The 23,407-nt window shown below is 53.0% G+C and overlaps 1 protein-coding gene across 1 annotated transcript in view; it reads right to left on the bottom strand.

Annotated features, from left to right (window-relative positions):
• Positions 1-7,069, bottom strand: part of NOL6 (nucleolar protein 6) — a 30,551-nt gene extending 23,482 nt beyond the window's left edge. The window contains exons 1-8 of the mRNA XM_050913641.1: positions 7,064-7,069; positions 6,745-6,948; positions 5,617-5,733; positions 5,169-5,348; positions 4,368-4,536; positions 1,046-1,180; positions 741-904; positions 127-247 (exon numbers count right to left, since the gene is read on the bottom strand). Coding sequence (XP_050769598.1) covers positions 127-247; positions 741-904; positions 1,046-1,180; positions 4,368-4,536; positions 5,169-5,348; positions 5,617-5,733; positions 6,745-6,948; positions 7,064-7,069 — 1,096 coding nt within the window. The remainder of the gene's footprint in view (positions 1-126; positions 248-740; positions 905-1,045; positions 1,181-4,367; positions 4,537-5,168; positions 5,349-5,616; positions 5,734-6,744; positions 6,949-7,063) is intronic.
• Between the last annotated feature and the right edge of the window lie 16,338 nt (positions 7,070-23,407).

The raw sequence follows: 23,407 nt of genomic DNA, 5'->3' as shown, positions 1-23,407 counted from the left end.
CCACAGGGTCTCAGCATCAGAGAGAGAAAAGCCATAATTCCCCTTTCCCCACCAGTGTTCAGGCTTTGTGCAGAGACTATGCTGACAACAGCCTTTCCCTACTCAGAGAGGCCCCTGGAAACTCACCCAGGAACTGCAGGGTGCTCCTCAGTACCTGGTACCCACTCATCATCTTGACGATCTTCCGTTTCATCAGCAGGTAGGCAACCAGCATGGAGACCAAGAAGCCGCTGAAGCACCCCAAGCCCTGTGAAAACAGAGGGCTGAGTCAACGAGAGCTCAACGAGGCACCATGAGCCCCAGAGCCCACTCCACATGACTGCTTCTGGCCTCTGTCATCACCAGCAGGGCAGCCCCCAAGCCCCAACCCCGCCAGGAAGACACTGAGGCAAAGCCCTGTACAACAAGCAGAGATATGAATCCCCTTGCAGGAAGGCAACACCTCAAAGTTCTTTGGGAAATGGGATGAATTCCCCCCCCCACAAACAATCCCAAAACCCACTACATCTTTCCACGGATCTCAAAGAAGCACGATTGTCCGGTACACACAGACTTGTTGCAACCCACAGGGTAGGATGGAGCTCCTTGAAACCTAACACAGCTCAAATCAGAGTCACAAGCCCACCACACCACCTACCAGGACCAAACCACCACCTTTCCACCCCTAGGAAGGGAGAGCAGGCCAAAGGCAGGTCAGCCAGGTGAGCAGAGTATGCCCTGTCCCCTGGCACAGGACATACCTTGCTGAGCTGCCGCTGGTTCAGCCAAACTTTGAGAAGGGCCAGGCCATCCTTCATGCCTGGGAAGTCGGTGACTGTACTAGACAAGAAGTGCAGGTGGGAGAGCAGCACCGTGTCGCAGAGGATGGAGTTGTTGTAGTGCGGGGTCGGGGGCTCAGTGGCTCCTGTGTGGGGAGAAAGCACGTTGGACCCAACCACAAACCTCCTGTTCACAGAAAAGGGCTGCAGCGAATCCACCTCCCAGCACTGGGTGCAGCCTCTGGCTGAACTGAGCAGCCTTGTGTTCCCCCAGCCCCAGGCCCTACCTTCTTTGGGGGTGCTCTGCTCCATGAACCAGGCTGTCCGGACATTGTTCTTGCTGGGATAGAAGCGGCTGGGTTTGAAGAGACCCGGGGCAGGGCAGGCGTGGAGTCGGACGGTGACCATCTTCTCATCCTTGCCTGTAAGCACCAGGGTGAGACGTGCAGGAGGAAGACATGTCAGAGACTAACTTGAGAAAACAGGGAGCATCCCCAGCTTGGCGAAAGGAAAAAGCTCCTTCCCAGCAAAGCTCATGTCCTGGTTTCAGCTGGGATAGAGCTAATTTTCTTAGAACAAAACCCAGCCCCACCATTTGCCATGGACTAATCCAGACTGCACTGGAACAGGGTGAAGCTCCAGAACACCTGCAATACATTGATGACATCATCATATGGGGCAACATAACAGAAATTTTTGAGAAAGGGAAGAAAATAATCCAAATCCTTCTGAAGGCCGGTTTTGCTATAAAACAAAGTAAGGCTAAGGGACCTGCACAGGAGATCCAGTTTTTAGGAATAAAATGGCAAGATGGACGTCGTCAGATCCCAATGGATGTGAACAACAAAACAGCAGCTATGTCTCCACCAACTAGCAAAAAGGAAACACAAGCTTTCTTAGGCATTGTGGGGTTTTGGAGAATGCATATTCCAAATTACAGTCTGATTGTAAGCCCTCTCTTATCAAGCGACCCAGAAGAACAATGATCTTAAATGGGACCCTGAGCAACAACAAGCCTTTGAACAAATTAAACAGGAGATTGTTCAGCTGGGCTCGTGGTCAAGGGGTGGACTTGACCATGGACACTATCGCACAGGTTATCCATGAATGTGAAACATGCGCTGCAATCAAGCAAGCCAAGCGGTTAAAGCCTCTTCGGTATAGAGGACGATGGCTGAAATATAAATATGGGAAGGCCTGGCAGATTGACTAGATCACACTCCCACAAACCCGCTAAGGCAAGCGCCATGTGCTTACAATGGTGGAAGCAACCACTGGATGGCTCGAAGCATATCCCGTGCCCCATGCCACCGCCCGGAATACCATCCTGGGCCTTGAGAAGCAACTCTTATGGTGACAGAGTACCCCAGAAAGAATTGAGTCAGACAATGGGACTCATTTCCGAAACAATGACATAGACACCTCGGCCAAAGAGCACGGCATTGAGTGGGTGTATCACATCCCCTATCATGCACCAGCCTCCGGGAAAATGGAATGATACAATGGACTGTTAAAGACTACACTGAGAGCAATGGGGGGGTGGAACTTTCAAACACTGGGACACACATTCAGCAAAGGCCACCTGGTTAGTCAATACTAGAGGATCTGCCAATCGGGCTGGCCCTGCCCAATCAAAGTTGTTACGTACTGTAGAAGGGGATAAAGTCCCTGCAGTGCACATAAAAAATATGCTAGGGAAGACAGTCTGGGTTACTCCTGCCTCAGGCAAAGGCAAACCCATTTGTGGGATTGCTTTTGCTCAAGGATCTGGGCGCACTTGGTGGGTGATGCAGAAGGATGGGGAAGTCCAATGTGTGCCTCAAGGGGATTTGCTTTTAGGTGAGAATAGCCAATGAATTAAATTGTCTGATTTTAATTGCTATATAAACCTGCCACTGTATGTCATCACTACTATAGTTGTTATATGCTCTATAAATGGTATTACAGTAAGAATTACCCAGATTAATGAAGAATTAACTTTGATAAAACCGAGCAAAGCACATTAGTGATGAAACCAGAACTGACTGCAGCATGCAATTCAACACCACACACCACCCTCCTGCTGCACCGAACCAAAGCCCAATTCTGCTCTGCCAACTGAGCGGACTTTGCACCATCCCTCCTGCCCAGAAAGACTGTTATGACCGATGGAGCCCAAAGTCATGGACTAAATGAACTCAACGAACATTTTAAAGGCCTATAGATTAAGTGAATGATATCTGTGTGTATATGTACCAAAAGACAGGAAAAGTGGTGGAGATTAATTGAAAATGTATCAGAAAATGTGGGACCTGTACATGACGTAAATGGTATAGAATAAAGGGTCGATACTGTCCTGGTTTCAGCAGGGATAGAGTCAATTTTCTTCCTAGGAGCTGGTACAGCGTTATGTTTTTGATTTAGTATGAGAGTAATGTTGATAACACACTGATGTTTTTAGTTGTTGCTAAGTAGTGTTCATACTAAGTCAAAGATTTTTCAGCTTCTCATGCCCAGCCAGCAAGAAGGCTGGAGGGGCACAAGAAGCTGGGAGGGGACACCGCCAGGACAGCTGACCCAAACTGGCCAAAGGAATATTCCATACCATATGACATCATGCCCAGTATATAAACTGGGGGGAGTTGGCCAGGAGGGGCCGATTGCTGCTTGGGAACTGACTGGGCATCGGTCGGCAAGTGGTGAGCAATTGCATTGTGTATCACTTGTTTTGTATATTCTAATTCTTTTAGTACTATTGTTGTCATTTTCTTATCATTATCACTATTTTCCTTCCTTTCTGTCCTACTAAACTGTCTTTGTCTCAGCCCACGAGTTTTTTGTTTTGTTTTTGGTTTTGTTTGTTGTTGGTTTTTTTTTTTTTCCCAGTTCTCTCCCCTATCCCACTGGGTGGAGGGAGTGAGCGAGCGGCTGCGTGGTGCTTAGTTGCCGGCTGGGGTTAAACCATGACACCCAGCAGCAGTGGAAATCATCTCAGAGCAGAGAGTGAGCACATCCCAGAGCCAACAATAACCCTGAGGTTACATTGCTCATGTCCAAGTCCCATCTTCATCCCCACTGGCCAGTATGGTACCCTAGCACTCTCCTGCCTGCCCTGGCCTTACCACGCCACTGCCTGTCCCAGACCCAAACTCACTATCACCTGGACTCTGTGGAAACAAGCAGCACCCAGCAGCCCACGCATCCCACGTCATCTCAGAGAAGACCCAGGCTGTGCACAGCTGCCTGGGGAAGGCAAGAACATGGTGGGGAGCAGGGGTGAGGAGAGCAGGGAGGAAGGACAGTGCTAGACACAGACATGTTTTTGTAGGGTCTGCTTTACTCCCTGAAGTACCTACAGGATGGGCCAGCCAGCAAGGCCAAGGCTGGGGAGCCCAGCCAAGCTGCAGAGGGGGACTGGGAGGGGAAGGGACCTTGAGGACTAGGCTCTGTGTGGAGGGAGAGGACAACTGGGAGCATCAAAGCTCCAAAATTTATAACTAGCTGTGACGACAGCCCCAGAGTGACCCCTCTCCAAAGGGCCTGTTACATGGTATGAGATCACCACCACCACCCGCCAGCTAACACCAGTACCCACCCACACCCCCCACCAGAGCAAGGCTCAAGTGCTACCTTGAGGCCTCAGGAGCAGGATGGGCTTGAGATGGTTGCTGTTCATGTAGGCAAACTTCACACTGCCAAAGAGCTTCTCCTTGGACAAGTGCTGGGCGATGTGGGCCAGATACAGAGCTCTCTTACGGTGGTAGCGCTGATTCAGGTTATCTTTGTCCTGGAAGATTTCCTGGGAAGAGAAGGATGGGGCAATCCCACCTCATCTGCCTGCAGAGCCCAGTTCAGCCCGAGGCACTACACCACCCACTGCTCTCCCCAGTCCCACAGGCAGCCCTATCTCAGCCATGTGGCTACAGGCCCAAGGAGCTCCAAGTCAGTCAGGAGAATTACCTTGCTGCTGGCTCACCAGGCTCTAGGATTACAGGAGACAGAGCAGAGCCATGCAGCCAAACAGGGTGTCACTTCATCTCAAACCCCATTAGAGTAAGTATGGGCAGCAAGGGGAGGGAGCTCTAAAGGGGTAACAGCCTGCAAACATCACCCTCCCTGTAATACAGTCTTGGGAGCTGGGGCAGAAGTGCAATGGGGTACAAAGCCGGACAGCATCTATCTCGCCAGCAATGCAGAAGAGGTTCAGCCCAGGCAGAGGGAAGGAAGATCCTCACGAGGAACTAATATCAAAGCAGCCACAAGCTCTGAGACCACACTCCCCAGCTCCTCGTGGGAGTCAACACACTGCATGTCCAGATGCTGTAACCTCACTCAGGAATGGAGAGGACAGGGCAGGGGTCGTGGGGGACAGGAGGAGACGGGGCTCAGCAGGGCCCCAGGCCACTCAGAAGTAGTCATGGCCAGACTCACCCGCGGCATGGTCACTGCCACGTCCACGTTGATCTCCGGCTTAATGCAGGTGCCCAGCAGGTAGCTGCCCACCACCTTCAGCTCAGTTGGAGGCACGAAGCGGAACCTCCCCTTCACGCTGAATGGCACCTGCAGGAACGGGACCTGTACGCCCTTGGAGAGCCAGGCCTGGTCGGTGAGCTGGGAACAGACGGAACACATGAAATGCTCTAAGCATCACCAACAGCAGATTTGCAGGGACCAGGACCCCTCTCCCCACACAGCTGCAGGTGCCTGCACCCAGGCGTTAAAGACAGAGTGTCCCCCTCTCCCCTCCAAGATAAAGCAAAATAATATTTTTTCAGTCCCTGAGGGAGATAGTCCAGAAGACCTCTGCTTGCACAGCAACAGCAGAGCCTGCTCCATACAGGGCTCTTGCTGCCGCCTCCTCCATCCCTCTGGAACCTACTTCAGTTTCTGGGGTCTCTGGGATAGCGCTCAGAAGGCTGTTAATTTCATGGAGGAAGGCATCAATCTTCTTCTTCTTCGTCTCCTTCAATGTCACCTCCTTCAGAAGCTCTTCGATCTGTAGGGAGAAAGGGGACCACCAAAGGCAGCTGCAACGCTGGAATTGCTCCTGCCCTTTACGTTGTCCTCCAGCACCAACCACGAGCCTGGTGAGGAGGGCAGCAGGTGAGCTGGGGAACACACCTGCGCCTCTCCACAAACCCTGCCTGGAGCTGGGAGTCCATTCAGGCCATGGGCAGAAGGATAACGCAGCTCCTGCCATCTCCTGTGAAGTGCTGGATGGCAATCAACTCCATCCCACTGGCTTCTGTGTGAGCCACAAAAAAACTGCTGTGATTCACACAGGCATAGCTCTCAGAAAGGCTTTTTGTATGACAGAGTATCAGCTGCAGGAAACAATCACGCAGGTTCACACCATGATGCAGGCCCTACAGATCCTGCCACCAACACCAGCAGGTAGCCAGATCAAAGCCACTCCTCATAAAAATCACCAATGTTACAACGACCAGGAGCCATGTAGTCACCAGCCTGACCTCCCCCTAACACAGACAGCTTGCTTTCCCAGGACATAAAAAAATTCTCCTGTCCCATCCAGAAGCTGTCAAAGACAGCACCCGGGCACAACTGGTGATGTTACTTCCTCATGCCAGTAAGCAACAAATCACGGCAGCGAGGGATGCAATGGTTGCACTTCCACCATAGTGCAGTTATGTGCTGGAGAGGTTCAATTTTAATAGTGTAAAAGCACAGAGCCTGGCACGGGACGGTAATAGGAATTAGGGTGGATATATCAGCAATACGCTGGACGCCCTGTAAAGGCTGTGCCTTCTGTCCCTGCGCCGTGCCCAGCTCCTGCAGAGGAGCGGCCGCTGCCCAGATTTACCGGCTCAGGAGGGCTCAGGGGCCTGCCAGTGGCCCGGCGTCTCTTCCCCAGGCGGTTCCTGGAAAGCTCTGGGTCCGGGGTCCCACTGCTCCCCGCCACCACCCCAGCCCCCCCCCGAGCTTAGCCCCCAGAGGGGCAGAGCGCGGCCAACGGCGGCTCCCCGGGCCGGCGGTCCTCCCGGCTGACCTGCAGGCGGAGCAGGCTGGAGTGGAAGAGATCCTCCGTCTCCTTCAGCTGGCTCAGCTCCTCGCTAGTCGGCGGCTTGTAGAGCTCGGCCCGGCTCAGCTTCGCCGGCTGCAGGGCCCCGGCCCCGGCCGGGGCGGCCCTCTTCCCGCCCCGCGCCGCGACCCCCCGGCCCTGCGCCGCCGCCTCCGCCGCCTCCGGAGAGCCCTGCGAGGAGAAGACAGCACTGCTCGACCCAGAGTCCCGCGGGCCCCCGCCGCACGGGCCCTCGGGGCGCCGATCGCCCCCCGCCCCGGAGCCCCCGCCGCCGCCGCCGCCTCACCGCCATGGCCGCCGCCGCACACGCGCGCGTGGGCCCTGCCACCACGTGCAGCGCCGCGCACCCTGCTGGCCGCAGAGCGCCGCTCCTCATTGGCCGCGCGTACCAGCACGAGGCTTCTATTGGTCCGCGCCGGCTGCGCCCCGCCTTCCCGCACCGCCCACGGAGCAGAGCTCGCCTGAGAGGGCGGGGAAGGGGGCGTGCTTCCTCGCTTTGCGGCAGGTCGTGCTGGGAGCGGCGTGCTTTGCAGCAGTTGCGGGGGCTTGACGGCAGATGCCTTCCGCGTCGCATGGCTGTGTGGAGGGGGGTTTCCCCGGCGTGGGGGTCGCTCCCCCTCGGGCCCATTGCGGGGCACGGACCCAGGCTCGACCCGCTGAGGTGCCCGCTGCTGCTCCAGGCCCCGCAGGCCTCCGGCTGGGCCCCCCCGACCCCCTCGGGCTTCCCCATCCCTTGGCTGGGGTGGAGCCTAGAGCTGCCCCCGCTGGCTGTCCAGGACCAGACGGGCTGTAAGCCAAATTCACAGCCTTTAACCCCAAAACTGCAGTTCGCAGGGCGGCCTGGCATGGTTTCACGTTCAGGCTGGCCACACGTGGGTGCCACAAGCCGGCTCACCGCACTGGACCAACCTGGCCCGGGACTGGCATTACCCCACTGACCAGGGCCTACCTGCGGTGCCTCTTGGGGACCTTGATTTAAGCAGCACCAGGTTTTTCACATCGTGTTCAAAAGGGACCTCAAAATAATTGGGGAGGGGGAGATGAGGTATATCGGGTCTTAATAACATACCAGATTCCAGTTTTTGGTCTGGTCTGACTTTGTACTCTAGACACGGGGAAAATGTGGGGCTGTTTGGGTGTAAGGGTTAGGTGGGTAACCGGTGCATCAGCTGGGCTCAGAACAGCTGATGCAGGCTGTATATAAACACATAGTAGAATAAGCTGAAGTTTGCACAGTACACACGATTCTGGCAAACAGCTGAACGGGGTCTGGAAAATCATCCTTCTCCAGTTTTGAGCCTTGGGTGGCTCAGCGGTAGAGCTGCATGTGCCTTCTGGTGTGAGGATTTTTGAAGAACCCTGAGTTGCTCAACATTTTCGAGACACAGTGAAGACAGAGAAGAAGAGAGCTTTATTTTCCAAAGCAGCCAGGCTGCTGGCAGCACGGCTAGGTTGATCCTGGGTAGGGCGAGCGTGAAGCTGCCTGTACGCCACAGAGCCCGGCTCTGGTACTTCATGACTAATCAGGGTGGACATCCCGTACGTGACCTGCAGAGAGCACAAGGCAAAGCCGCAGCAGCCTGACCTGGCTTGGCCATCTCCCACAGGGGCTGGAACAGCCACCAGGAGCGGGGCTGGGCCAGCAGCAGCCTATGTGCGGATTACCGGAGCGGGAGAAGTATCCCCTTTATATATGCCTTTACATATATATGCCTTTACAGAAGCAACTCCGAACCCCAGGTCCAACCAGATTTGGGTTGTCAGGGTATTTAAAAGCCCACCCACTCAGATAATTTTAGTTCTGTTTCCAGCTCTTTGACTGGCTTTTGCGTAACTGTAGACAGTTTAATTCACTTCTCCGCACCCTGCCGTGAAACAAGGATGTTGTGACTCCAGTGGGACTGTCCTTCTTTAGGACTCTGCTCTGAGATAGCATCCCAGCCTGGAGTGTGTCATCTCCATGCCCAGTCCAAATTCTTCTCCCTGAACCCTGTCCACCCTCAGTTCAGTTTTTTTCCTGCACTGTGAGAACGCTATAAGCAGGATCTCTTCAAGAGCAAATGTGTAGGCATGTTAAGACAGAGGGTAGAAGATCACGTACCCATCCTGAAGGTAAATGTAGGAGTTCAGAGAACTCCCCAGTGAATTGGGCTGAGCTCTGTCCCCAACAGAGGACCCCTAAGCCAAATCAGCCCACTGCTCATGGCCTGTGCTCGCGGCAAATACAAGCAGGTTTGGGGAATAATAAGCAGGTTTGGGGGAAAAATAAGCAGGCTGGGTGTTGGAGGGGAAAAAACCCCAGCTGGGTGTTCAGAGGATGTTTGCAGCTGATTTTCTGTCTGCCCTGCAGGTCTTTGCTGCATCTGGCTTGTGACGGAGCAGGGCAGGCTCCCACCGTTACCTCTGCTAGGGAAAGCAGAGCAACGCCGCATCCGCCAGTGCCCGCGGCTGCGCAGCTTTCACCCTGCAGAGCTTGTTTCCACACGCTGCTGCTGTGCAGCATCTCTGGCTGGGAAATCCTGGTGCCGAGCTCCTGCTCGAGGCCAGGCATCATTTCTGTTCTGAAAAAAGGCTGGTATCAGCCCGTGTGTCGCCGGACCTGCTGCCTACCTGGGCACGGTCGCCAGCATCATTGCCAAGAGCCCCCTCAAGCCTCATGTCCCCGGTATTTGACAACTTCCACACAGGAAAACCTGCTGAAAGCCAGGTCTCAGCCTCGTGTCAGCCAGGGGACCAGGACTCCTGCAGGTGGGTGTTTGGCTCCTGCTTTCCAAGGAAAGTCTCCCAAGAGCTGAGCTGACCCGTTGTTGTATTTGGGGACCACCTCCTGCACGCAAACGCTTGCAGCGGGGATGCAGGTGACAGCTGTAGGTATGAGACCAGGCTGCTGGTCCCTGTTACTGCTCATTGCAGCTCCTGCCTGGCCGCTGCATCATAGCCTTTTTCCATCCCAGCCACCAGCAGGAACAACCCCAACACTCTCCAGAGCATCCTAGGAGAGCATTTTTGCTCATTGTAACCTCCGAATCGTTTCTTCCTCCATCTTGGCAGCCCAGGTTGGGTCCTGTGGGCTGCCCCTCGAGGCGGGGACACGAACCCCCTTCATCCATCCACGCCCATACACGCGCTGCCCCGCAGTCCCTTGCATCCCAAGGTCGCCTCCAAAATTGACTTCCAGTTAGCACAGATGTTCAACTCCTGGCCCGTTTTGCAAGTAATTCTTGTGCACAGCCCCAGTGACTCTGCTGAGTATGAATTGCAGCATCAGCTCCTAACTCGGGAGGAATTTATCCTCCGTGTTCCCAAAAGAAACAGCTCCTTGGCCAGAGGCGCTCCCATTCTTCCCCCTTCCCTCCCGCCCCCAATGGAGCCAGGACCCCTGCACTCCAGCTCCACTCCTCTCCCCCATTCCTGGTTCGTTGTGCCCTGTCCCCGCTGTGCCACGCTGCTCCCCGAGACGTGATTCACTGCCTGACACCTGCGGGTGCTGTGGGCATACCTGCGGTGTCGGGCTCCCGTCTGATTTAAGGCGAAGGTAATTACAGCCCTGTGCAGGATTTTTAGGAAGGCTGGAAAAACCAGTTTGGTCATCCCTGGCCCCAAGGTCACGTCCCTGCGCTGCTTGAGAGCTACAGGGGAGGAAGGACTTGGTCACATGGGGAATAAACCGCAGGTCCAGGGTGGGTTGCTGGGGTGCCCTTCGTGCAAACCCCTCAGCATCCCCCCTTAGCCCCTGCCATCCCCAGGATGAGGTGTAATGCCTGGCCAGGGTGCCAGAAGGGGCTCAGGGTCTGGCCCCGGGGGGCTGGATAAGGGGGCAGCGCCTGGAGCCTACCCTGCCTCCTGCCACCCCCCAGCACCCCGCGTCCCCCTGCCTCCAGGCGAAACCCCTAGCCCCATGGCCTCCAGGACAGGGCATGTGCACACACATACACACACACACACAGATACATGTGCATACGTGTGTATATGCACACACAAACACTTACATATATACACACACACAACTGCACACACATACGCGCACACACACACACATGTATACACCCCACCACACACATATACCTCTAGACACACATGCACACACATGCATGGCCACACGTGCATGCATAAACACACACATGTAGATACACATATACATATATATACGAACACATACATATACACACACATGCACACACACCCCCTACACACCCGTACACATACATATGCACATATACACATATGCATGCACACATACGTATGCACACACACATACATATGCACACACAAATACGCACATACACACCCACGCATGCACATACACACAAACGTACATACACACACCTACAGACACATGCGCTCATGCACACACAGCCACAGCAAGAAGCTGCCAGCTCTGCTGGAGCCAGGGGGCCTGGGGACCTGGGGGTGCCGGGGGGAGGTTAGGGGGACTGGGGCAGGTCAGCTCCTGGACGTGCCACCCCAGGGCAGCCAGGCAGTCTGGCCAGCCCTGCAGCGGGGAGCAGGCCCAGTGACGCTTTTCCCAGAACAGGTTATTTAATAAAGTATTTCAGCACCTAGTGAGTCATTAATTATGCCCCATCCTACAATGCTAATACTAATACTAAAAAAATATTTTACAGCATTCCACAGCCTGTGCCCACCCTCACAGGCATCACGTACCTCCCACCATCCCACCTTGCCCAAACAGCCGCAGTGTGGCCCCAGGTGCCTGCCTGCTGCCGGGCTCCCGCTTCCAGCCACACTTCATCCCCGCTGCCTGGAAAGCCCTGGGGAGTCGGAGGAATCCTTCTGCTGACTCTGTCCCCAGGAATCTGGGGTTTCCTAGCCAAGGTGAAGCCATTCCCAGGTGGTTTCTCACCAAGGGTCAGCATCCCCAAGCTCTGTCTACCGGCATCTTCTCAGCATGGCATCCCAGAGCTCCTGCTATCCTAAGAAGCGCAGATGGATGGCAAGCCAGCATCAATGCACCCCTGGGGAAATCCCACATCAACACCAGCTATCCAGACACCGCCATCAAAATTCAACAGTGGCATCTTACAAATGGCAAAACTTCTCAAAATAACATGCATGCTTCCTTTAAAACATCTACATCGCACTGCAGAAGCCATGACACAGCCCCTGACTGCTGTCACACAGATGGCCAAGCCACACAAATACCTAATGCTGGGTCCTACACAGTCAGCCCCAAACCCCAGAAGGTCCATGACCACCAACACCAGGGCAAAAAGCACAACCCATGCCTTTGCTCCACGCAAACGGAAATCACTCATGGGCGCACAGCCTGCTGCCCCACACTGGGACAAGCCGGTGTGACAGTCAGTACTCGAAATATTTCCCATGAGATAACAGCACTGGTGGGACCAACAGGCTGGGGCTGAGTTTTTTCCCCTCCCCGTTGGGTTATTTCTGTTCCCATTGATTCCTCACTTGGTTCACCCATGCTGGTGGAGCAGGGCTGTCGTTTCCCCTGGGATGCAAGGAGGGCCAGGGGTGGTGTTGAACCACCAGCGGGGACCACTGGTGTCCCAAAAAGCGGGAGGTGCAGAAGAAAAAGGGGGTTGCTGCTCCCCACCATCCCTTTACGGTTGGCAAAATGAAAAGCCTGCCAGTGATTTGTGGACATGGTTCCTGTGGGGTTTTTTTTGAGGAGACCTAAATCCCTTTGGCCTGCCAAAGCTGTTTGCAAACAGGGTGCTAGATCCCAGCCCTGCAACCTCCTGCCCACAGCCTTTGAACCTGCTGAGCTGGCAGAGGGGCCGTCAGGACCATGAGGAGGCACATGGCTGCTTGTCACTGCCTTTGCTGGGAGCATCTCTCAAAAACCCAAGCACCTCCAAACCTCAGCCCACCGTGGTGCTGATGCCCTCGACCACGTGGCTCAAACAGCTGTGCATGAGTGCACACCCACGTGCACACATGTTTCACGTGCTTTCTCTGCTCCTGCCCCAGGAATGCTGCTGGCATCATGTGCGGCCAGCGGGAAGGGGCTGCGGTCGGACGGAGCTGCTGAGCAGCTTTAGCTGTCATGTTGACCCCGGCTCGTGCTGCGTCCGCCCTCCCTTCACACCGCCTTGTCCAACCCCGGGGTCTGCCCGCAAACACCGCTGCTGCGGAAATGCACCGGTCCCACAGCGGCTGAGGGGAGCTGACCCTTGAGCTAAAACCTTGGCACATCCCCAGGCTCAGCATCACCCGCAGATGCCTCATGCTTCCCCATGGGAAAAGCTTGCTCCTGCCTGGGGCTGTCCCCACGAGACCTTTGCATCCATCCCTAACCCTCCTTGGCCACCCCACAGCCACAGCTGTTTTTTTTCCAAGACCCCTAACACCTGATCTCGGTGATAGTGCCTGGAGCAAGGCAGAAAGCCACGGTCCAGCCATTCAGGGATGTGGCAATTCTCATTGCCTGGCCGATCCCTCTCAGCAGCTTTACCCAGATTTGATGGGGTTTCTTGCTCCTCCTGGGGAGAGGGGGTTCTGTCCTACCCCAGAAGAATCTGTATTTTATTGTAGGATTAAATGGTTCCTCCCTTTGGTTTCTAAAGTACTTTCAAGTGCTTCAAATTCTCAAGTATTAACACATAACACAGTCATTTGTAACTCCCAGACAAAAATAATCTGGCACACAGGGTAATGACACAAGAAAGCACTCCTGTAATGTTTGACTGTCCATCCCAAGTATGGCCATATCACAGAAACACAGTAAAGGAGGTATTTGTAGCCACTCAAGCTTTGAACAAAATGCCAAGGGTTTCACCCCAGGATTCAGGCAGGCACCCAGCACGTTCCTGGCAACCACCGAAAGAAAAAAGGTCCCAGGAGAACTGGAGCCCAGCTCCTGGCTCAGACACCACCAGCTCCTCACCCATGGGATGGGATCAGAGGGATGCCAAGGTCCCTCCCAGCACTTGGGGACCACCCAGGCAACACAGCACCATGTTGACTAAAACGAGCCTCAATCATTACTTGTTGCTTGGATGGATGATGGTTCGTTAAGTTGCACCTGGTTCATTAAGCCTCAACTGTCTGCATGGGGATGGAGCAGCCACTTCGCATCCCCCCACCAGCAGCAGCAGCGGCTCCAGGGCTTTACGAGGTTCATGGGATGGTGCGACAGCCAGAGCCCTCCTTGGTGGGTCGTATGCCGGGAGGGTGTGTTATACACTCTGCCTTAGGCAAAAAATAAAAGCCTAGAAGGTCAAAAATTCGAAGAGGACTAAACCAATCCATACCTATAGGTCAGGGGCGGAGAGGGAGAGACTGATGTTGACTGTCCAAAGTCAGCGGCTCTGGCAGCTTTATCTCAAAACCGTGGCAACCTGAATTACACGAAGAGAACTAATGGGAAGTTGATACACTTCGTAACATGCTAGCAGTGTCTTGCCTCCTTTTAAATTACCAATTTGCTTTTTGCATAGATTGTTTTGTGCCCTTGTTTTTATCTTCTGGTCGTTTTTGTTTGCTTTCTGCAACAGGCAAGAGAGTGAATTTATCTGATTTCCCAGCTGTTGCTGTGGGCTTTACACATAGCAACAAGGAGGAGAAACCTTTTTCTTTTTTTTCTGATAGTAAGAAACAACCTGCAGCCTCCAAAAATCACATGGGAGACACTGAGGGAGCGGAAAAGCTCTGCCCCCTTTCCTCTTGTAGTTGTGCCGTGTTTTATCAGCGGTGGTTGGTTTGCCTTGTCTGTCGCACCAAAACAGCCCTCAGCAATCTCCCCGCAGCAGAATAGCATTCTGTTTTCCCCCCTGTCCTGGTTTCGGCTGGGGTAGAGTTAATTTTCTTCTTAGTAGCTCGTACAGTGCTGTGTTTTGGATTTAGTGTGAGAATACTGTTGATAACACACTGATGTTTTAGTTGTTGCTAAGTAGCGCTTACCCTAAGCCAAGGACTTTTCAGTTTCCCATGCTCTGCCAGCAAGCAGGTGTGCAAGAAGCTGGGAGGGAGCTTCGCCAGGACAGCTGACCCGAACTAGCCAAAGGGGTATTCCATACCATGGAACGTCATGCCCAGTATATAAACTGGGGGGAGTTGGCTGGGAGGTGTGGATCGCTGCCCTGGCATCAGTCAGCAGGTGGTGAGCAATTGTATTGTGCATCACTTGTCTTTTCTTGGGTGTTATTTCTTTTTTGTTGTTGTTATATTCCTTCTCATTACAATTATTATTATTATATTCTTATTATTCTTCTTAGTTAGTAGTGTATTTTATTTCACTTTAGTTATTAAACTGTTCTTATCTCAACCCACAAGTTTTACCTTTTTTTTCCTCCTCCCACCCCACTGGGAGGGGGGAGGGGGAGGGGGAAGCGGCTGTGTGGTGCTTAGTTGCTGGCTGGGGTTAAACCACAACACGCCCCAAAAATAAAAATTCAATCTCCAGGGCAGCTCCTGAGACTAGATGGAGTGGAGAAAGCCAGGAACATGCAAATGTGGCGTTTATTTATTCATGGCTTAAACCTCTGAGTGCCAAATTGCCTGGCAATGCGAGTGCCCTCCTTCCCTCCCTTTCAGCCAAACCCAGCCCGCGTGGAGCTGGGCAAACGTCAGCAGAGGTGATGATAATAATGATGATGATGATGATGATGACGACAACTTCATTAATTGAAATCTTCAGGCACACCTGGCTCAGATTTAACAGCTCTGGCCCTTTTTTTCTTTGGTCTAGCCCCTCCATCCCAATGACTCTTCAAGACAAGTATGGTCCATCCTTATTCACCCGATGGGGAAACTGAGGCAAAGCAGTGGCGGGGTTTGCTGGGGTGCAGGAAAGCTGAGTCAGAGCTGACATGGGTATTCAGGAAACTCCCTCACAGTTCTCCGTTTTGCTCTCACTTGCCATGGAAACAGAGATTATGCAACTGTGTTGTCTGTCTCCCTGCCAGATCCCTCCTCGTTCATGGTTTTTAACCCACAGGGGCAGCTTCACCCCCAGATATGGGTGTTTCAGAGATGTTTTGTGGAATTAGGCAGCTCAGCTGGGAGGAGGACAGAGACCAAAGTCTTCCTCCACTGGGAGGAAGATAGCAGGGCACGCTGAACCACATTACTAGCCACCCGAGCCTCCACACAAGAGGATGCTACCAGCAACGAGCTTCAAAGCTCTGCCACTCCAGGAACATCTTGCAAAAGTCTTACCCTGTGGGTGTTGAGGCTGTTCTCCTGGGCCTCCTTCTCCGCAGGGATAAGTCCCAAGCATGTGGCCTCACCCCACAGGGTGCTTTGGGGCTGGAAGGACAGAGAGGAGCACCCTGGCTTTGGGCTGGGATGAACCCCTCTTTCCCGGCCCCTACAGCCCCTGCAAGGCTGCTCTGTGAGCCAGAGCTCTCATCTTCTGAGGTCAGAATGGCTTTCCCATCAGGGAAGACCCCTTTGAGGTCTACATGAAGGTCCTTCCACCAAAGCAAAAACCGGGCACCAGCTTTGGGGTATCTGAGCAAATCTGCTGTGCTGCCCTTTAGCCTGGTTTGACCTCAAAGGGTAGGAGTTACCTGCCCTTGCTTACACACCCAGGAGAGACATGCCTCGAGATGAGTCAGGGGAACACGAGGTGAGGCCAGATGCCTCCTGAAGGCCCTGAAGGCTGCACAGGGAGCTGAGGGCTTTGTGCTGTCTAATGCCCAGGTGGATCCAAAAATCCCAAATGCCCAGACCCAGGGGTGACAGGCATGCTTGAAACTCCCAGCTGGATGCTCTCACTTGGATACCCCATCCTGCCCTGCTGTGGGTTACCAAGTCATGAGCAGAAGGCTTCCTTGCCCCCCGAGTGATGAACCTCTGTCCTGAAACAGGCTGGTTACTGCACTCAGTTTTTATGCTGGAGATGAATGACTCTGCTGTCATTTGGGGTTTCCTTTGCCTGCCCTGCACCTAGTGTAGGAGGAAACACACAGAGACAGATCCCCCAGGCAGCAGGTCTTGCAGTCTGGGTAAGGACAGCAGCAGCACCCAGGAGAGAAAATATGGGCACAGGACAATTTGAAGTTACCTGGGAGATGGTGGACGTCTCGCCTGGGGGCATTTTCCTTTGATTTGTCTTTTAAACAATCTGGGGGGTGTACCCAAGAGTCATGGTGCTTATTATGAAAGGGATGGACACAAAAGGGAAACCACCTTCAGGTGATCATAACACCATAAGGTCTCTGTGTCCACAGCTGTGCAGGCTGGGACTCTTCTGACCCCAAAAGACATCCATGGGAAAGGTTATGGTAAAGATTGCAAAATTACAAGGGGCAGAGTGTGGTTGGATAGAAAAGGACCACCCATCGTCTCCTCCACCATAAGGATGAGGGCATCAAAAAAACTAGCAGGTGGCAGGATCAAAACAAACCAAAGGAAATGATTCTGGACCCAAACAGGTCATTAGATTGGGTAGCTGTTTGCCACAGGATGTTGCAAACACTTAAAATTTACCCGGCTTCAAAAATAACTAAACATGTTCATGGGAGAAAAATCTACTGAAGACTATTAAATACAAGGACACCTTTGACTCAGGGAGTCTGAGTCACAAAAAAATGTCGAAGGTCAAGGAAATATTCTACGGAAGTATCACTTGCCCTTATGCCCTTCCAGGGGTGGACTTCCACGAAGAGAAGTGGACAGCCAGATGGGCCATTGGGGACCATTTCTAGATTCAAGAATATAGAAGCACCCAGTGCTGAAACGCTGTGTTGGTCATGATAAGTTTGTTATCCACCTGTGTGAATCTGCCCCAAGATCTCACTGCCGTGCTGTGAAAAGCATCTCCTGGAGGCATGAGGTTCAGGAGGCACATATGGCACCCAGCAGGTGGGGAAAGGAGATAGTGCCCAGCAGGACTCGTGCAGGCAGGTTCCTGGAGATAGGGCGGCGGTGGGGGGGAATCGCTTGGTGTGGCACCTTGATAGAGCACCAGCTGCTGGCTCTCGATCCGAGAAACCGAGCCTGAAGGCCCTGAGATAAGGCGAGGGCAGAGGGAAACCAGCCCGTGACCTGGCAGTGAGAATTTACAAATCTCCTTTTCGTTCCTGTGACACAGGAAAACAAGATAAAAAGGAAAATATTCAAAGCAATTAATACATACTCTGAGCAGGCACAGCCCAGCCCAGCTGCCCCAGGCCCAGCTGCTCTGAAGGGGTGAGCAGGGCACAGCATGTGCGATATCTTCATGGTCTTCGTGACCAAGATGACCTGAGAGTTGGATGGTGAAGGCACTGGTAGGAGCAGGATTCAGAGTCATCCCAACGGATGGTAGCACCTTTCCATCTTTTGGGCTGCTCTCACATCTGTGTCTATAAAAGAGACAAGTCCATTGCACTCAAAACAGCCTCCAAGTCTTCAAGTCATCCATTACCCCCATATTAGTGTACAACCACTGAATGGAAATAACACCATCTTCACACCAAGGGCTTTGCAAAGCATTGCCACCCCTCTCTCTGTGTGCAAATGTTCTGGTTTTGGCTGGGATAGAGTTAATTTTCTTCATAGTAGCTAGTATGGGGCTATGGTTTGGATTTGTGCTGGAAACAGTGTTGATAATACAGGGATGTTTTCGTTATTGTTGAGCAGTGCTTACACAGAGTCAAGGCCTTTTCTGCTTCTCACCCCACCCCACCAGTGAGTAGGCTGGGGGGCACAAGAAGCTGGAAGGGAACACAGCCGGGACAGCTGACCCCAACTGACCAAAGGGATATTCCATACCATATGACATCATGCTCAGAATATAAAGCTGGGGGAAGAAGAAGGGGGGATGTTCGGAGTGATGGCATTTGTCTTCCCAAGTAACCGTTAGGTGTGATGGAGCCCTGCTTTCCTGGAGATGGCTGAACACCTGCCTGCCGATGGGAAGTGGTGAACGAATTCCTTGTTTTGCTTTGCTTGCGCACACAGCTTTTGCTTTACCTATTAAACTGTCTTTATGTCAACCCACAAGTTTTCTCACTTCTACTCTTCTGATTGTCTCCCCCACCCCACTAGGGGGGAGTGAGCGAGCGGCTGTGTGGGGCTTAGTTGCCGGCTGGGGTTAAACCACGACAGCAAAGTATGTCTCATGAAGCCAGTGTCAGCGCTGGCAGAGAGCCTCGAAGTCTTGGGCCACCTCCAATGTCAATAAAATGCTGCCGGCCACATTCCCAACCTGACACCCAAGAAACACAGTCAGGGACGGGATGTCATTCAGAGGGACCTGGACAAGCTCAAGAAGTGGGCCCATATGAACCTCATGAGCTTCAACAAGGCCAAGTGCAACGTCCTGCACCTGGGTCAGGGCAATCCCCCATATCAATACAGGCTGGGGGATGAAGGGATTGAGAGCAGCCCTGCAGAGAAAGACTTGGGGGTACTGGTGGATGAAAAGCTGGACGTGAGCCAACAATGTGTGCTCACAGGCCAGAAAGGCAACTGTATCCTGGGCTGCATCAAAAGAAGCATAACCAACAGGTCACAGGAGGTGATTCTGCCCCTCCACTCCACTCTGGTGAGACCCCACCTGGAGTACTCCGTCCAGCTCTGGAGTCCTCAGTACAAGGAAGGCACCGACCTCTTGGAGTGGGTCCAGAGGAGGGCCACAAACACCGTCAGACGGATGGAACACCCCTCCTATAACAAAAGGCTGAGAGTTGGCCTTGTTCAGCCTGCACAAGAGAAGGCTCCGCAGAGACCTTTGTGCGGCCTTTCAGGACTTCAACGGGGCTTATAGGAAAGACGGGGACAGGCTTTGCAATAGGGCCTCTAGCAGCAGGACAAGGGCTAATGGCTTTAAACTACGAGAGGCTAGATTCAGGCTAGACACAAGGAAGACATTTTTTACCATGAGGGTGGCGAAACGCTGGAAACCGTTGCCCAGAGAGGCGGTAGATGCCTCATCCCTGGAAACATTCAAGGGTCAGCTTGGACGGGGCTCTGAGCAACCGGATCTAGTTGAAGATGGCCCTCCTCATTGCTGGGGGGTTGGACCAGATAACCTTTAAAAGTCCCTCCCAACCCAAACCATTCTATGATTGCATGATTCAATAAGTGAGAAGCCTTTTGTTTTCTCGTGCTTTGCCAAGCCTTTGGAAATACCCCTAAGGATAAAAATGGCCGGGAGCCTCACAGGTTATATATATTCCCATGTCCTGTGTTCCGAGACCCCCAGATAAAATATTACTCAAATGTTTTTTATTATTTATTAATCATCAGAATATTAAGAGTAACAGCAGGGTATTTTCATTGTGCTCTTTTATGAGATCCTTCCGCAGCTTTCACAAATTTTTAGACAGCAAGTAGCTGTGAAAGAAGCATATATGTATATATATTTCGTATATATGTGAAAGACGTGATGTTGATGAGTGTTAACAAAAAGGAAGGTAGGGCAGCAGAATGACTGGGACAGTATTTTCACATATCTGAAAAAAAAAAACAGAAAAATGCCCTACGATCAAGTCAAGCTTGGAAATGGCTCTGGAAGGAACAGATTTATACTGTTAGAGGACAAGCTAGGCACACTGTTACTAAACCCTCCCTTCTAATTTCTTTTGCTCATAAGTGATCAGGTAAATGAAAATATGTCTCACTCTAGGGAAAAACTCTGCATTTCTGAAGCTGAGCATGTGTTCTGCTGCCGAGGGAAGGATCTGAGTGCCCTGGCAATGCTCACTAGTGCTGCACTTCAAGAAAAAAAAAGAGAGAAATAGATTAAAAACGGATGCTGAGAGAAGAACATGCTTGAGGTGGAGAAAAGCTTTTATCCGAGCTGTGTGGCCTTCGTGGTATTTTGGCTGCTTCTTTGCAAAGAGAAGGATTCACTCCCTGTAAGGTGCTTGCTGCTTCCTCTGGTTCCCATTTTGCAGGCCCTACTCCATATGTTTTCCCTGTGGAGGGAGATGCTTTCAGGCCTCCATCCCATGGGGCTTCCCTGCTTTGCCCCACTCACCCCCCTCTCACACCAGAGGGGCAGCAGGAAGAGAGAAATAGCTAAAACTTGCCCTTTTTGGTCCTTCCCGCCGGCTGGCAAATACATTCAGATTTTTTTTCTTCCCCAGGGCGAGAGCAAGGAAAGGTCCTTTGATTATCTCAGAGATACGGAGAGTGCAAACCAGACAGGACTGGGCTGCAGCCAGCTCACCAGCTGAACGCCTCCCCTGCAGCACCAGTGAATGCATCGCCCTCTCCCACCCGTTTCCTACCCTGTACCAGAGACAAGAACAAGAGCATTTTTATTTAAAGCACTGTGCAAATGAGGGTCCGGATGCAAAGGCTTGGGTTGGCTCTTAAACTCCCTTCCTCCTACTCTTCTAGACCCTTGGGACGTGCATGCGAAGACAAAACAAACCCGTTTGAGAGAAAATCCACAGCTGATAGTTTGGGCAGCATCAGAGCCTTCTCCACCTTTAAAACGGGGATGCTTTTGCAGAGTGGACTGGCCCTGATGCACACTCAGATGCAAGTGTGCAGCCTGGCACTGGCTCCCTTTGCACTCTGCCAGCCCTTGAATCAACAGCCAAGGTTTAGAGAAGAGGAATAACCCATCCTACAGGCCAGGCAGAGGATGCTGAGATGTGCTAAATGCGACAAGGATATGGGATGTGTCAAACCCACCATGCATTGAGAGCTTCAAGTTGGTGTGGCCAAGGGGTTTTCTGCAGGATGGAGAAGCATGGGGGTAATTAACAGAAATCTCCTGGCAGGTAAACAAGTCTGGAGGAGACTTACCTGGCCCTGTGGGCAGCTGTAGATGGGGACTGAGATGTTGGTACAGCAAAGCATTGAGGCACAGCACCTACAGGGCACAGCCACCCTCTGCCCTGTCCACAGCTCCCCCAGGGACCCTCTCACAGGGCTGAGCCCTCCAGCCACAGCCACAAAAACAGGGCAGGGACACAACTGGGGTTGCCCTAAGGTTTGCAACAGGGTGCTGATGGAGCAAGGGGGACCAGCAGGGGGTGGCTGGAGGGGACATGGGTGCAGGGGAGCTGGTGGGGCCGAGGGGCAGACATTCAACCTCCAGCTGTTGCCTCGTGAGCCCTTGTCCCTGCAGGCTGGTGCTGAGGCGCCCATCTCTCCATGGGTCTCCCTTCTCCAGGAGGACACGTGAGCACCGCTGTCCCACACGGACAATGCTGGAGGGTTTCGGCCTTGTGAGATCAGACCATTGGTTTTCTGGTTGTTTCTTCCCAGACCCCTTAGAAGCTCTTCCCAAATTTCCACAGGATGGCAAGCCCCGGGGTGGAGATGACTGCACCACTCAGCACGTTCAGGCCAAGCAATGAGGCTTCTCCAGACTTGTTTGCCTGTCTGGGAAATTTGCATTATTACCTTCCTGGTGATTCAGGCTCCTGCAGGAAAGTTCAGCCTCCTCCTTGCCACGCACAGGCACACAGAGCAGTTTACAGGGCCGGTGCAACGGTCTTCCCCTTCCCAATACTGCTTCACACCCACCACAGTGTGGTTTCCAGAGCTCATAGCCTACCCATGCATACAGAGGAGTGAGACATTGCATCTGCCACATGAGCCCTGCAAACAGTTTTTCAGAGGAACATCTCATTTTTAGGAAGCTGGAGGTGGAGACTTTAAGGGAACACCTCCTGCCTCAACCCCTCTCTGGACCTTCTCGCCCAAGGGATTCTCTCTGCCATTCAGCCACCCAGGCCTGTTGCCTGTGCCCTGGGGCTTGGTGCTTACACTGCACTTTGGTTTCCTTCCTCTGAATCTGTTCATATTTATTGTGGGAAGGGTCATGAAAAGGCCAAATTCAGCCTCAGCAAAACAAGGTCCAGCTCAACTCACTTGGCCCTCCCTCTGTTTCCTAATGGAAACTCTTCTTTGTGGTCAGTTTTCAAGGTCCTGGGCAGGACCTGAGCTATGCACCTTCAGCTAAGCCTAGCTGGCCGTGCATTTTAATGGAGCTACTGGCAGAAGATGACTGCATTGCTGCTGGAGACCAGCCCACAGAGACCACTGGAGGTACAGCAGCAAGTGAGAACACTCGTAAGCTCAGCTGTAATGTCCTGGAAGTGAACGGTCTCAGCCCAGCATGGATCATGGTGTTGATGTGCACCCAGCCCCTGAACCAGGAGCGATATGAGACCCTGAAGAGCTTCCTCCTCCCCCTTGCTCATCTTCTGCAAAATGCTGTCCCTTCTCACCGTGCCTTCTGCCCAAATACAAGGAGCTAACTGCTCTGAAGGTAAAACCGCGGTCTGATGGACCCACTCAGGAGTCCACCAAGCAGCTGCTCCGTGGGCTCCAGCTCCTTCACCCCGCTGCCAGTGCCTGCCTAACCCAGATGGCTCCTCCCCGGGAATGGGGACAGCTGTGAGTGCCTACTTGATGGTCACCCACTCTCAAGGGAAGGCCAGTCCTGCAGAGCTGATACTGCAGCAGAGGTGAAGGTGAAGCACCAGGGACGTCGGCTTAGACTAGTGCCTCTCCCTGAGCACACCCGGAGTCCAACACCAGCTCATGCCAGTGATGCTGACAGCTGCACCATCTCAGCCACACCGTAATACTCGAGACAGGGATGTCTTGTGCAGCAAGAATAACCCAAAACGCCAGTCCCCAACACAGACACTATTGCTGGCACTGAACAATATGGATATCTCAGTTACATCGCCATCAATAAAGCAATATGTCCCCCAGATTGCTGCTTTGGAGGGTGACAACGGTC

Source organism: Gymnogyps californianus, chromosome Z, assembly GCF_018139145.2.
Source record: "Gymnogyps californianus isolate 813 chromosome Z, ASM1813914v2, whole genome shotgun sequence".
NCBI lineage: Eukaryota > Metazoa > Chordata > Aves > Accipitriformes > Cathartidae > Gymnogyps > Gymnogyps californianus.
This window is presented reverse-complemented; position numbering and strand designations above follow the sequence as displayed.